The following is a 15,516-nucleotide window of genomic DNA, read 5'->3' on the forward strand; positions in this document are numbered from 1 at the left end:
GTTACTGACCCAGGGTAAGCACTCATTAATCAGGTAATCCAGACTTGAAACAAGGAAAATGAGTGTACGGGTTAAAAGGATACTTTTTATTACAGAACTTTACACACTTAACTCTTACAGTAACTGCTCAACTCTTACCCTTAGTTTACATAGGAAGAAACTAAAACCCAGAGAGGATATTTGACTAAGTTATACAACCAGAAAAACACTTCTAGGGATCATTTTATCTGAGACAAAGTCTCACTGCATAGCCTAAGCTAGCCTATAGGTTTTTCTTTTTAATGAACCAAGTGCATTTTTAAAATTATGAAATAGGATAAGGAAACATAAGACATATTCCTTTACCCAGAAGTTGCCACTGTTAATACTGATCCTATCTTTTTAGGACCATGAATATACACATATTTGGGGTGATTGTTTTTTCAACAAAACCAAGGTATCCCAAATGTAAGGGAGCTTACTCTGTACCAGAACTATTTTAAATGCCTTGCTTATGCTAATTTCAATCTCATAAACACCCTCTGTGCTCTTCTCACAAGTCCTGCATTTTCATCTATTGTTAGGATCGAGACAGATGGTGTTAGCCACCTACTCATCCCATTAATCATAATGTTAGAAGGACTTTCTCAGAGCAGGCAATGAGTATATTATGAAAGATGAAAAGGGTTAGCTGTGAAAGTCCCTTAGCCTTAAGAGTGGCCAGCATTTCACTGTCCCCACTGAGATCTGCACACCCCTTATACTTGTTGTTAAGAGTCAGCAGCAGCCAAGCCTTGCTTTGTTTTATCTCCATGATGAAGGCTAAATCATTTCAGCTATGATTTGCACAGCTTGGCTACCGTTGTCTGAGACATAGTCCATACACTATGGGGCTGTTAAAGCCAAGAGCAAAGCCTTCCATCAACATTGATGTTCCCTGTCCTGTGTCTCTGATCACAGAAACAGGCCTCGGTCGCTGCTGAGAACAGCGTCATCTGCAGCTTCCTGCACTACATGGAGAAGGGTGGGAAAGGATGGCACAAGGCATGGTTTGTGGTTCCTGAGAATGAACCCTTGGTGCTGTACATCTATGGAGCCCCTCAGGTGTGCATCCCACTCCTTCAGGTTTTTCCAGCCATCTGACAAAGCTGGGCTGCTCCTCTCCTTGTCCTTTGGGGGCAGGGTGAGCCTAGCAAAGGGGAAAATTAAAACCCCTATCCTTATGTGACAGAATAGGTAGGTAGAAGAGTTTGGAGGCCAAGGTATGGGGACAATGAGGGTGAGGTGGGAAGTCTGGCTTTCTGGAGAAAACAGTAGAATAGACAGGCACCTCTAGGTCTGACACTTAAGTAGAACAGAATAGGCAGATAGAGGAACTAGCCAAAGGACTGAATCTATAATAGTTGATTTGGGCATGGGAGGAGATAGCCATGTAAACCAGCCTGCCTTCTAGTCCCAGTTCAGATATCTTCCTGTTCATTACAGTGAAATCAGTGTTCTTCAGCAGAGGGAAACAGCAGAACAGAGCAGTTTGACTGGGCAGAGGATACTGCCTAGCCCCTAGATGACACTAGTTCTCTGTTCCTTCTCTCCAGGATGTGAAAGCCCAGCGCAGCCTGCCCCTCATTGGCTTTGAGGTGGGGCCTCCTGAGGCAGGAGAGCGGCCAGACAGGAGGCATGTCTTCAAGATCACACAAAGCCACCTAAGCTGGTACTTCAGCCCAGAGACAGAAGAACTCCAGCGGCGCTGGATGGCTGTTCTCGGCAGGGCGGGCCGTGGGGACACATTCTGCCCAGGGCCCACACTGTCTGAGGACAAGGAGATGGAGGAGACACCAGTGGCAGCCTCAGGAGCCACTGCTGAACCTCCTGAAGCCTCCCAGACCCGAGACAAGACCTAGAGGGTTTGGGGGGAACTGGGAGTTTCTGCCCCACACTCCAGCTGCCCATGTTCAATTGGGGGCTCCAGCCCACTCCCAATGCAGTCAATACTTGAATTCCCATCAAGGGCACTTTCAATCCCGAATGCTGGGTCATGGGTTTTTTAATTCATCTTTTCACAAAAGGTGGGCTTTTTAAAAAAAAAAAAAAAACTATTCCTACATTGATGTTAATTTTTTAAATCCCTGTCCCCAGGGAGGGCGGGAGCTAATTGCTAGACTCACTTGAATTAGTTTCCTCCCAGTACCCCACTTCCACCCAGCTCCCCACAAAAGTACCAGAGGCAGGAGACCTGGATTCAAGTGCCAGCTCTGCTACTGACCCTGGGACCCCAACCCACCCTTTCCTCCTCAGCCAGTGTCTTCACATGTATGACCTTACATGGGGTGGTGACTAGACCCTTCTTGCCTTTCCCATGGCTTATAGCTTCTACCTAGCCCCAAAGCAATCCAGTATTTTATCGTCCAGATCCATGGCAGGGCCACTGGGCAGGACGGGAATGGGGGAGGGGGGGGGAGGACAATGGATACTGTTTTTTAAAGAAAAATACAGTTTATTTCAGGCATACAGTAACTTTCAGAGCACTGCTATGGTCCGTCCGTTTGTCCAAAGTCCCAGGCTACTAAGGGAGATGGGAGGGTACAGAAACTACTCTCTTGCCAAATTTTGAAGCTCAGCTTGCAGAAAGCTGATTCCAAGGTTAAATCATGGATTAAACAAGAAAATGTTATATGTTATTAAGGTCTTAAGCCTCATCCCTGGACTTAAAACAGCCCAACTTTCTCAAGTTCACCACTTTTAGTCAAGTCCTTCAAACTCTCAAGGGTATTCAAACAGGGAGCATTCCCAGGAGGATGCAAATTCTGGGCAGGATGAGGGTTGTTCTGAGGGAGGCTAGGGTGGGGACATTGGGGAATGTAGAGATGTCTACATCTTTTCTCTCTTCCAACTGTATGCTTATCCTGGCTGGATTACCAATCCAGCCAGCCTACCACTGTGGAATTCTGGTCCTTTCCACAAATGTACCTGCCAGTTTTCCACAAGTCTGGTCTACAACCACACCCACACTTGTCAGCCGTCTTCATAGTCACTGCACCTAGGAGGTACTATGCTGGGAAACCTGCTCTTAGCTCTCATATGGTACCTTAAGATTCAAGGGGCTGGAATAGGTCCCATCAACCCCACAACTAGGGCTTTCCTTCTCCTGAAGGGAAGGACAGGGGAACAAAGAAGGGTTATGGTTTCCAGAACAGAGGTGTATAGCCCCCAAACAGCTCCTATAAGTCTCATAACATTTAACAAACGAGGGCCCAAAACATGTACTGCCCTGCTCATTTCTTTCTCCGGACAATGGTCCAACCGTCTTCAACTATATCCTCTTCCTTAATAGTCTGGGTGTCTGGATCAGAGGGTTGAGGCTGTGGGCAGACCTCGTCAGTTGTGGCCCCATCATTAGTAGCTGTCACCTGGAAGGAAGATACAAGAGAAGTCTCTTAAGTACATTACCCAGGCTCTGCTACTAAGTTTTCCATGACTATGTGAGCTATCCTTGAAAATACCACTACCACCTACAACCGCCATCACTTCCCTGTGAATCTAGCTAGAAAATTAAAAACATTTAGGAATACCGCCCCTCAGTACAGGCACCTCTTTCACCTCCATTTCTTCCACGCTGTCCACATCATCTTCAGCCACATCAGTTTCTTTGGCTGTCATAAGTGGGGTAGCCGTGACTTTGCACTTTTTTTGGTTGATCTGAGAGGTCATCTCCTGAAGAGCAGCCCCATCACCCTTCTGGAAGTGGTGGAACATGGTCTGTAGCTGTTGGCTCACCTACCAAGGAAATAGCCAACCGCCTTAGATTTTTTTTCAGACAATCTACCGTAAAACCAGCCTGTTTACAGCAGAGAAGGGGGTTTGGAATTTTCAGGGCTCTTTTTCTCCCTAAGAAGTTCATCCAAGCAGATGGGCACAGTGGTGGATGCATATAAATGAGAGACCTCAGAGGCAAGAGAATTTTGTGTTTGAGGTCAGCCTGGCCTCATAGTAACACACTGTCAATAAAACAACAGCTGGAAGTGCTGACACATCTTTAATCCCAGCACTCAGTAGGCAGAAGCAAGTAGATCTCTGAGATCAAGGCTAGCCTGGTCTACATGGCAAATTCTAGGACAGCCAAGGATATATAGTAAGACTGTGTCTCAAAAATAAATAAAGCAACAACAAAGTTCATCGAAGCAACCACAATTCAAGGGCTGGGGTGAGGGCGTGAAGCCTTGAATGAGGGCCTCCTAGAAGAGAAGGAAGGTACTAGAATTGACTAAGTGGTACACAAGCTATAATCCCAGTACTTAGGAAGCTGAGGCACACTGACTGCTATGAATTTGAGGTAGGCTGGGCTACACAGTACATTTCAGGCAACCCATGTTAGAGAGTAAAACACTGTCCCCCAAAAAAGAGAAAGGGACTGAAGATGCAAAATGAAAGATGATCTCACCAGGGTAAGCAGTGTTAATCAGAATAGGGATGGAATTTGCTCCAACCCAGCTTGTGGGGTGTGGGGAAAATACTGGTTGAGAATGATCTAAATAGAGAAATAAAGGAATGTTTGAAAATGCAATAGGGAATGTCTGCGCCTCAAGAAAAGAATGATCACAAGAACCTTGTCCCTAACACAGTAGGGAGAAAGAGCAGGCAGGGGGCTGGCAGCTGTCTCCATAAGCTCACCTGGGGCAGACTCCCATCTTCCACAACTGTATCAAACTCAGTGGTCATCAGCTCCCCAAGAAAATCTTCTATCTCTTCCAGCTCCAAGTCAGCTAAATAGGAAAGGACAGAACCCTTTAACCAAAGGCCAACTTCATCAGCCCTCACCATTCTTCAATACTTGCCTGCTATATCTGGTTAGCAGGTAAAGGTCCAGTGACCCCTTGTTCACTGAAACACCCTCTTTTACTTGTCTATTCTAACCAACCTCAGCTAGAGCGACCTTGAGCAAGCTGCTCCTCTCAGAGCCTTCAGGAGGGTTTGTTGAGAGGACTCATTTACACAGTGCTTGTCACAAGGGAGATAAAATCCCTAATATTAATATGCATCACTTCACAGCTGAAGTACTGAAATGTGGAGACCCTTCACAACTGTGGCTCCACTAATACAGGAGTCCAGAGATTCAAGGGCAATGGGTAAGAAGAAATGGACACGGGACTTCATTGATTTTTGGTGCTGGGGATCAACCCCAGGGTGAAGCACATGCTGGGCAAACAACTACTGAGCTACAGCCTCCGCTGCATGCACTACTTTCAAGACTGAAATCATAACCTCAATACTGCCTTCAGACTTTGGAGCTCAGTTATCTTCTGGGCCAATGGTCTATCTTTCCTAAATGAAAGACTAGCTTTCTTTTCCCTATATGCCTTCTCCCAGACATAGCTCTTCCACACTTCTACTTTTACCTACCATTCAAATCTTACAGCCTTAAAATTTGTCTTCCGGGGCTGGTGAGATGGCTCAGTGGGTTAGAGCACCCGACTGCTCTTCTGAAGGTCCAGAGTTCAAATCCCAGCAACCACATGGTGGCTCACAATCATCTGTAACGAGATCTGACTCCCTCTTCTGGAGTGTCTGAAGACAGCTACAATGTACTTACATATAATAAATAAATAAATCTTAAAAAAAAATTTTGTCTTCCACTCAGGCTAATTATGTGTCCAAATGTTAAACAGGTCCCTATATCCAAAGCCAGGTTTATTATCCTGCCTTCCAAACCAGCATCTCATCCTCCAAGGTTCCTCTATCCAATGAAAGGCTTCTATCTACCCTGCCACTCATCATAAATCTCTTTTCCAAACCCCCTCTATTGATACTCTCTTTTTCTCTGACCATTGCCATTGTCCTACGTTAGACATTATTTTCTTTTTTCTTTTTAAGATTTATTTATTATATGTAAGTACACTGTAGCTGTCTTCAGATGCACCAGAAGAGGCCATCAGATCTCATTACGGGTGGTTGTGAGCCACCATGTGGTTGCTGGGATTTGAACTTCGGACCTTCAGAAAAGCAGTCGGGTGCTCTTACCCACTGAGCCATCTCACCAGCCCCCTAGACATTATTTTCTATACTAACTACTTTCTGAATTTTCTAGCTAGCAAACACTACTTACTTACCTTAGAACCTGCTCATGAATTTTATCACCTATTGTGAAGCTTGCCTTTAGGAAATATTTTGCTGAGTTTCAGGGTTTTGTTTTTATAACAGGTATGTAGCCCAGGCTAGCATCAAACTCACTATATAATACAGGGTTAGCCTGGAATTCCTCCTGGTAATTGATTATCCTCCTTCCTTCACCTCCCAGTGCTAAGATTACAGGCATGAATCACTATGCCTGGTTAATGTGGCTCTAGGGATTGAACCCTGGACCTCTTATGTTAGATAAATACTCTACCAATTGTGTTACATTCCCAGCTCAATTTTGCTGAGTTTTACGGGAAGATCTCCATAAAAAGCTAATGGAAAACAGAGTCAGGACTGATGGCACACACCTATATAACCCTGCACTCAGGAAAATGAGGCATGAGGAACATAAATTCCATGGCAGCCTGAGCTATAGAAGGAGATACTGTCTCCAATTACTACTACTACTACTAGGAATAAAATAGCAGCTGGAAGAAAAAAGCTTCTATAATTTGACTGGAGAAACATTTTCTTCATTGAATATCTAACGAGACAAGTCTTTTATAGCTTGAATTTTACAGACACTGGCTTTCTATCTCTATAAGCAAAGTCACAGAAGGCCTTTTATCTCTTACCCTTTAGTCAGTGTCTCTGTACACACACACACACACACACACACACACACACACACACCATTCTCTACCACTCTTCCATCCCCTTAATATAATGCACTTAACTCCTTTGAGTACATGCTTTATCATCTCTACCTAGTTTCCCCCTTTTCATTCCTTAGGCCTCACTCTAATCGCTACTCTTAAGAAGGCCTCTTACTGACCAGTGGTGGCGCGCACACCTTTAATCCCAGCACTTGGGAGACAAGAGACAGGTAGATCTCGGAGTCTGAGGCCAGCCTGGTCAACAGAAGAGTTCTAGAATAGTCAGTGCTACATAGCGAAACCCTGTCTCAAAAAAAAAAAAAAAAAAAAAAAACCCAAAAAACAAAAATCAAATCAAAAAGGCTTCTCCTCAGGCTCAGTTAACTGAAGAATTCTGAGCTCCTCTTTAGCATAACACACACCACCCAGTATTTTAACTATTCATTTACTTACCTGAAATCACTCACTAGATTGTAAATGTTGAGCTGTGAATCTGCCTAATACCATCCTCAAAACTAGGATATTGGGGGCTGGAGAGATGGCTCAGTGGTTAAGAGCACCAACTGCTCTTCCAAAGGTCCTGAGTTCAAATCCCAGCAACCCCATGGCGGCTCACAACCATCTGTAAAGGGATCTGATGTCCTCTTCTGGTGTGTCTGAAGACAGCTACAGTGTACTCATATAAATAAAATAATCTTTAAAAAAACCTAGGATGTTAATGAAGAGTTAAAAAAAAACAGCATGCAATACTCTAAGTCCTCTTGTTCTTTTATACCCCACCAAGACAAAATGGAAGTGTAGAACTTTTGTGTAGAAGCAGCAGCATGTGCTTATCGAGCACAAGCACTTAGAATGTGGCTGGTCACAAATGAGACGTACTAAGACTTTTAAAATTCCAGATTGTGCCGGGCGTGGTGGCGCACGCCTTTAATCCCAGCACTCTGGAGGCAGAGGCAGGTGGATTTCTGAGTTCAAGGCCAGCCTGGTCTACAGAGTGAGTTCCAGGGCAGCCAGGGCTACACAGAGAAACTCTGTCTTGAAAAACCTAAATAAATAAATAAACTCCAGATTGTGAAATTTAATACTAAAAGTGAAAAATGCTTAATTCTTATGACATACTAAAATATTTTGGAAGAGGATTTTTGTTGTATTTATTTCATGTGCATGTTGTTTTGATTGCCTGTGTGTGCACTGTGTGTACCTGGTGCCCAGATAAGGACAGAAAGATGATATCAGAACCCCTGGAACTGGAGTCATAGATAACTATGAGATACCATGTAGGTGCTGGGAACGGAACCGAGGTCCAATGCAAGAACAAATGCTCTTAACTGCTGAGCCATCCTTTCAGCCCTGTGTTACTTATTTGTTAATTACATGTATGTGCATGCACATGTGTACAGATGAGGAACATTTTGGATCCTCTGGCGCTGGAGTTACAGGTGGTTGTGAGCTGAGAACCCAACTCAGGTTAGGAAGAGCAGGACGCACTTTTAACAGCTGAACATTTCTCCAGCCCCTTCTTTTATCATAAGGACAACTTGGGGATATGGAGCTTGAAACTTAGAGCAATTCCCCTGTCTCCGTCTCCCTGGTGCTAGAATCACAAACATGGCCCATATGCTAGACCTTGGATATGAATTTAATAACACTATAATATTTGCTTCTTTCATTCATTTATTCATTTGTGGTAGTATGAGTAGTGTAGAGCCTCACATGTGTGTAGTAAGCAAGCACTTCCATTGAGCTATATCTCCAAGTCTTTATATTATTTTTATTATGAGACAAGGTTGTGGTGAATCTGAACTTGAGGTCCTTTTGCATCAGGAATATGAGAGTACATGCCTGCACCACAGGGCCTGGCTGCCTTTTATTTATCAGAGGTACTGCTTTTAGTTTTGGTGGCACCAGGGTTGGAGCCCAGGGACACGAGCAGACTAGGAAAGTGCTCTACCACTGGGCTACACTCCTCACCCAACAATTTTAAAATTATATTTACTTGTGTAGGGAGAATCAGAGGACACCTTAAGCGTGTACCAGTTCTCTCCTTCCATGTTGTCCCAGCTATGAAATTCGGACTGTTATGCTTGTTGGCCTTTGTCCACGGAGCTGTCCCCCACCCCTCATCCAGCAATTTTAAGTTACAAGATATGACTCGAATAGTTCTTTTCGTCGGATCTTTCCATAACCATTTTAGAAAGTAGGAAAATGACTCTCTGGAAGGCAAAATGCGTTCTCCAGCATAATAGCATTTGAGTGTCATTGCCTCTAAGGCACTCTAAAGACACAATTCTGATCTCAAAGTCACGATTCATTCATCAAACGCGGGCTCTCTACGTCGAGGCTCTGCCACGCCACACTGCGACAGACAGCAACACCTCACATTCACTCACCATTGGCGATGAAGTAATCCTCCACTGCACCCCCTAGCCACTCGGCCTTCTCCTGGCTGTGCACGCCCCCGAAGCCATTCTCCACAGCGATCTGTGAACACAGGCCCAAGCCAACCATGACAGCATGGAAACCAGAACGGCGTGGCCTGCCGGGGCCTGGGAGTCTGCCGCTTACACCGCCCAGCCATGGCTCTGGCGCCTCGCCTGGTCAACTTCTATTTTGTCACAGCCTTAATCGTGACCCCCCGCCAGGACCTCACTTACCTGTAAAGCAGGCCAAGCCTCCAGCGCAGCTCGGACTGCAGCTCCGAAGAGCACACGCACATCTTCAGCGGCGCCCGCCATCATCCGTTTAGATCACGTGGCTCCCAGGCAGCCCAATCGCTAGGGCGACCTCACCAGGCAAAAGGAGCCAAAAGCCGATTCTCAGAACGTGGTTTAGTTTTCTGCCAATCTGGCTGGCAGCAAGACCAGAACAGTGGGAAACGCCATCAGTGGTAGATGCTACCACTTACCACAGTAAATCCTAATAATTAAAGGAGAACCTGGAGCAGAGTACTTAGGAAGCATAGCTGAAATAAAGAGGAAAGGAGAAAAGAATAGCGAGGGCGAGAAAACCTACATTTGCGAGGCTCAGCAGATAAAGGCAATTGCCTCCAAGCCTGAAGAACTGAGTTCAGTCCCTGAGCCCTACAGGATGGAACTAGAGAACCGATTTCTGCAATTTCCTCTCACCTCCACATGTGTTACACGGCATTCACAGGCGCAGGCACTCCCACACACAATAAATAAATGTAATTTTAATTTTTTAAAAATAATTATTTTATATATGTGAGTACACTGTCACTGTCTTCAGAGACACCTCAGAAGAGGGCATCGGATCCAATTGCAGATGGTTTTGAGCCACCATGTGGTTTCTGGGACTTGAACTCAGCTCAGGACCTCTAGGAAGAGCAGTCAGTGCTCTTAACCGCTGATCCATCTCTCCAGCTCCAACAATTCATTCTTGAGTCAAATATGAGTGACCATGTCCAGGATTCAGGTTGTCCAGAAAGATATTTTCTTTTGTGGAAGTGGTCAAATGACATTTTAGTAGTTACAGAACAAAGAAAGTCCTAAGTCAAAGCATTTACTAAATCTATTGATAGAGACTACAGGTAGTGGGATGAGGAAATTTCTGCTTAGGTTTCAGATACTGTCTGATGACATTCTTAGCTTTTGGATTCATAGATGCTCGCTGTTAAGTATGTATTTGAAAAGTTGTGATAACCACGAGATTTCTCGTTCAGATTCAAGGGAAGACAAGGAATTGTTTTCAATGGGATTAAAAGTAGCTCAAGGTCATTTGTCTCTCCTCTGTAACATTTTTACTCACCCCAACCACAAAGCTCCGTCATTTGGTCCTATAGAACGGTCCATACAGATGTACCTGTTCTTTTCTCTAGGAACTTCAGTTTCCACTGTGTAGCCATGTCTGGTATTGGACTCTTACCACACTCTCCTAAATTCTAGGACTAATCACACACCACCACACTTAGCACAGAATATAGATTTTTCTGAAGTTCACAAGAACATTCTCCAAGACACACCATGTAGTATTCCACACAACAGCGTTTAGTATGTTTTAAGGACTAAGGGCTGATAATGTTTCTATCTACCTTGCCAGCATACTGGGGTCCTGGAGTTTCATCCCAAGACCACAAAAGAAAAAAAAAAAAAAAAGAAAGACTGCAAAGCAAAATTAGAAATTAGTAAGAGAAAGAAACATGTGAAATCCATAAATTTGTGTAACCTTATGGACTCTATTTTATGGAAATAGGTCAAAGGACAAAAACAAAGGGAAATTGGAAAACACTATGAAATGAACCTTGAGTGTTGTAGCTGAAGTACTTAGGGGACACATTTTTAGCTTGCAACAAAAATGTTTGAGCTGTAAATATTTAGAAAGAGCCCATGGGGGAGATACAGCCCACCACTGCCCTCAGCAGTCTGAGGAGTTCTGTCCTCCTTCAGGTAAAGCCAGGCCTTTGATTACACTGCAGGAAAGAGGTTCAGGATAAGCCAGCATTGTGATATGATCATCCAGTGTTATCTGATTGTTAGGATCATTATGATATATGATAAGCAAAGTTAATGAGATTTAACTACAAGCGTTTAGAGAACACATTAAGCTCTGTAAGCATTTAGAAAAAGGAACAGTTAGCAAAGGAAGCATTTGTTCTGCTAAAGGAACACACAGCAATAAAATGACACCTAATGACAGTCTCCTATACCGGTAGATCAGTGCCTCTTTCAGCCACCATCAGAGAAGCTTCCTCTTGCAGAAGCCGGGAACCAACATAGAGACCCACAATGTATTGAGAGTGAGAAGCTCTGGTCTTAAATGGAATGTATTCATGAAAGCCCTCTTCAGAATCCCACAGAGGAGAAGGTGGAAAAGATTGTAAGGGCCAGAAAAGATGGACGACATGAAGGAAATAAGGCCTTCTAAATGCAAGAGGACTGATGCACACAGGAACTCACAGAGACTGTGGCAGCATGCACAGGGCCTGCAGCAGCGTAAACCAGATGTGGCTCCCGTGCTTAGAAGGGAGGTAGATGCAAGCCCCCATCCTTAATCCGGAAGGTACCTCCAGTTAACTGATTGAAAAGGGGAAAAACTAGTTTTCTCACTGGGGATACAAACCACTCTTACAGGCAGGCTCTACACGCAGCAGTAGATAGCCAACAAAAACTGGACTCAATGGTATTTTTGTAGACTTCATCTGGTGTTGCTTTGTTTGAGCTTTTTTTTTTTTTTTTTGTCTACTGGCCTTTTGCTTGTATACTACAGTTTCTGATTTTGTGGTTTGTGGGTTTTGTTTTGTGTGTCTGTGTGTCTATGTATTTCCCAAGCTTTTTCTTTGTTTTTTTTTTTTTTTTTTTTTTTTTTCGAGACAGAGTTTCTCTGTGTAGCCCTGGCTGTCCTGAAACTCACTCTGTAGACCAGGCTGGCCTGAACTCAGAAATCCTCCTGCCTCTGCCTACTGAGTGCTGGAATTAAAGGCGTGTGTCACCACTGCCCAGCTGTTTTTATTTTCTAATTCTGTTTTGTTTGCCTGTTTGTCTTCTAGATGGAGAGAAAGAAAGGACATAGAGGGCTAGGGGATGTAGCTCAGAGATAGAGTGTGTGCCTCGTATGTGTGAGGTCCCAGGTTCAATCCCCTGCATCTCCAAGCAGTCATCAATCTGTTTTTCATTCTTTCTCAATAAAAAGATTTTCACTTGTACATTTTGCCGGGCATGGTGGAAAGGTGAGTTCCTGGACAGCCAGGGCTATACAGAGAAACCCTGTCTCAAAAAGAAAAAGAAAGGACATAGAGTTGGGCAGGTGGGAGAGAAGGATTATCTGGGTGGACCTATGGGAGGGGAGACTACATGTACGTTCCTGACCAGATAGCCCAGTGAGTAAAGTCACTTTGCCACCAAGCCTGACTATCTGAGTTTGATCCTGGGGTTCCATAGAATGGAGAGAGAAAACGACTAGAACCAATTGTCCCCTCCCCTCTACACATGCCCTATGCAATGTCTCTGTGTGCCCATGTACAGATACACATACAACTAACCACAAATGTTCTTAAAGTGTCAAACTGAGGCATGAGATACATTCATGGCATCTCAGCACTCAGGCCGCAGAGGCAGAGGCAAGAGGATGAAGGCCACTCTCAGCTACATATCTGTGTAATGAGTTTGAGGCCAACCCGATCTACATGAGACTGTCACAAAGAAAGGAAGGAAGAAAAAGAGAAAGAAAGAAAAAGAAAGCTAATAGTGCAAGATTAATAAAAATAAAATATACATTTTTAAAATAAAGAAGATGGAGCTGGTGTGGTGGTGTTTGCTTCAGCACCTGGAAAGTAGAGGCAGGTGGATCTCTGTAAGTTTGAGGGCAGCCTGGTCTGCATAGTGAATTCCAGGACAAGGGTTACATGAACCTTGTCTCAAAACAAACAAAAGGATTGGAGAGATGGCTCAGCATGTGCTCCTTTTGCAAAGGACCCAAGTACACATTCCAGCTCCCACATGACAGGTCACAAGTGTCTGTAATTTCAGTTCCAGAGGATCCAGTGTAGTCTTCTGGCCTCCACAGGCACCAGGCATGTACTCAGTGCACATACATACACACGGACAAAACACTCACGTGCATAAAATAAAAACAAACCACTAAAAACCCCACAAATTTCAGCTCTGAGCAGACAAGTCAGGCTACACAGCTGATGCTAACTTATAGTCTCCCACTGCCGCTGAGCGGGTGAGCAGAGTAAAGCATCTGCCATATTTGGTGATAGGTCATTTGTGACTTTGACAAGTGCAGGTTCTGTAGAATGATGCAAAATGAGACTGGAGTCGATTGAAGAGGAAATGGAGGGTGACGAAGCACCAAGACATAGTTGGAAGAGTTTGGCACAATTCAGAGCAGGTTCTTTATTTCTATTTTTATTTTTTTCTTGAAACAGGGTCTCATGTTGCCTAGGCTGGTCTCAACCTTGATAAATAGTGGAGGATGGCTTTGAACTCCTGATCCTCTTGTCTCTACCTCCCAAGCACTGGGATTACAGCTCTGAACCAATGTGTCCAGCTGGAGTCTTAGTTGTGGAAGATACTGGAGCATGTGCTGGTGGCTCCAAAAAGAGAAACTGGTGGTACAGAGGGCATCAGAGAGTACTGAGAGAGCTATGTCCTTCAATGATTATGAAACAGACATGGAAGCTGGCATAGCAGCACACTCTTGTGATCCTTGCACCTAAGAGACAGAATCAAGAGGGCCAGAAGTTTAAGGATGCAGAAGTCTGGAGGGTATAGTCTTTGACATGAGGTGGCACAGTTCTTCATGGGAGAAGTCAGAGGAAAAGGAATTTAGGTGAAAGGAGTATTGTAGGACTGCAGAGATGGCTCATCGGTTAAGAGCACTGACTGCTCTTCCGAAGGTCCTGAGTTCAAGTCCCAGCAACCACATGATGGCTCACAACCATTCATAATGAGATCTGATGCCCTCTTCTGGAGTGTCTGAAGACAGGTACAGTGTACTTACATTAAATAAATAAATAAATAAATAAATAAATAAGGAGTATTGTAGATTGAGTGAAGAGATAAGGAAATACCCATTTGAATGTGTCTATTTGTTCTTGTTTGTATCTTCTGAGACAAGACTAAGTTGCTCAGACTAGTAGGAAATCATGATTCTCCTGCCTTGGCTGAGGTTCCCAATACCAAGCTAAATATGTCTATTTTATTTATTAATGTAGTAGTAGTAGTAGTAGTAGTAGTAGTAGTAGTATTTTGTTTTTCTGAGACAGGGTTTCTCTGTGTAGCCCTGGCTGTTCTAGAACTTACTCTGTAGATCAGGGTGGCCTCAAACTGAAGAGATCTGCCTGCCTCTGCCTCCCCAGTGCTGGGATCAAAGAGTTTGTACCACTACTGTCTGGCATGGCTGCTCTCTTAAAGTTAGGGGAGTCCACCTGAAACCCTTGATTATTGGAAGATCTGAAACCAGGCACCATTCGTGCGAGGTAACAGCTGGATGGAGGGGATGGATTCTGTCTGTAGTGTAAGTGATGCAGGTGCTCTATGGCTTCCCTGCTTCTCACTGTTCCTTCCCTATTACTGTAGTCAGTCTCGGTCTATGGAAAGCTTCTCACTTGACACACTACCCAGCTTCTTTTATTTATTTTTAAATATTTATTTTTTAATCATTCTCTCGCTCCTCTCTCTCTCTCTCTCTCTCTCTCTCTCTCTCTCTTCCTTATCCCCACCCCACACTCTCTCTGCTCTCTGGTGATTATGAACCACTTAGCAGGAATTCTGGGAACTCTGGTCCTCTGGAAGAGCAGCAAGTGCTCTTAACCACTGAGTCATCTCTATGGTTCCTCTTTTATTTTTAATTTCAAAAAATTAAACTTATTTATTTATTTATTTTAATTTTTTCCCAGTGTGATTTTCTGTTTTATTTTTGTTTTTTTGGGTATTTTCTTCATTTACATTTTAAATGCTATCCTGAAAGTCCCTCATACCCTCCCCCCTTATTTTAATTTTTAAAAAGGATTTATTTATTTATTTATTTATTTATTTTGTTTTCTTGTTTTTTGAGACAGGGTTTCTCTGTGTAGCCCTGGCTGTCCTGGAACTCACTTTGTAGACCAGGCTGGCCTTGAACTCAGAAATCTGCCTGCCTCTGCCTCCCAAGTGCTGGGATTAAAGGTGTGTGCCACCACCGCCCGGCAGATTTATTTACTTTTATGTATGTGAGTACACTGTCACTGTCTTTAGACACACCAGAAGAGGACTTCGGATCCCATTACAGATGGTTGTGAACCACCATGTGGTTTCTGGGAATTGAACTC

General features: G+C 44.0%; 2 protein-coding genes across 5 annotated transcripts in view; one reads left to right on the forward strand and one right to left on the reverse strand.

Annotated features, from left to right (window-relative positions):
- The window catches only part of Fgd1 (FYVE, RhoGEF and PH domain containing 1), a 43,546-nt gene extending 40,888 nt beyond the window's left edge, over positions 1 to 2,658 (forward strand). Inside the window, exons 17-18 of one of the 2 annotated variants that reach the window (XM_006528699.4) lie at positions 940 to 1,083; positions 1,575 to 2,657. In XM_006528699.4, the coding sequence (XP_006528762.1) occupies positions 940 to 1,083; positions 1,575 to 1,880 (450 nt within the window). In that variant the 3' untranslated portion in view covers positions 1,881 to 2,657. Of the gene's footprint in view, positions 1 to 939; positions 1,084 to 1,574 lie in introns of both variants that reach the window. The other variant, NM_008001.4, reaches the window with a different exon arrangement.
- Tsr2 (TSR2 20S rRNA accumulation) lies at positions 66 to 9,515 on the reverse strand. 3 transcript variants are annotated; one of them, NM_175146.4, is made up of 5 exons: positions 9,401 to 9,515; positions 9,137 to 9,227; positions 4,648 to 4,739; positions 3,577 to 3,753; positions 66 to 3,386 (listed from the first exon to the last, which is right to left on the reverse strand). In NM_175146.4, exons 1-5 carry the CDS (start codon positions 9,482 to 9,484, stop codon positions 3,252 to 3,254), a joined length of 579 nt encoding a protein of 192 aa, NP_780355.2. In that variant the 5' UTR covers positions 9,485 to 9,515; the 3' UTR covers positions 66 to 3,251. The 3 variants fall into 3 exon arrangements, 2 of the variants coding, with proteins under 2 accessions (NP_780355.2, NP_001158050.1); NM_001164578.1 differs by having other exon boundaries at positions 3,568 to 3,753; NR_028392.1 differs by lacking the exon at positions 9,137 to 9,227.
- Between the last annotated feature and the right edge of the window lie 6,001 nt (positions 9,516 to 15,516).

The sequence above is a fragment of the Mus musculus genome, chromosome X (genome assembly GCF_000001635.26).
Source record: "Mus musculus strain C57BL/6J chromosome X, GRCm38.p6 C57BL/6J".
Classification (NCBI taxonomy): Eukaryota; Metazoa; Chordata; class Mammalia; order Rodentia; family Muridae; genus Mus; species Mus musculus.

Coding starts and splice junctions, on each gene's coding strand:
- Tsr2 (NM_001164578.1), bottom strand. CDS start 9,484: ATGATGGCGGGCGCCGCTGAAGATGTGCGTGTGCTCTTCGGAGCTGCA. Junction 4,740..9,136: donor GGATTACTTCATCGCCAATG/GTGAGTGAATGT, acceptor TTTCCTATTTAG/CTGACTTGGAGCTGGAAGAG. Junction 3,754..4,647: donor AAGATGGGAGTCTGCCCCAG/GTGAGCTTATGG, acceptor TTTCCTTGGTAG/GTGAGCCAACAGCTACAGAC.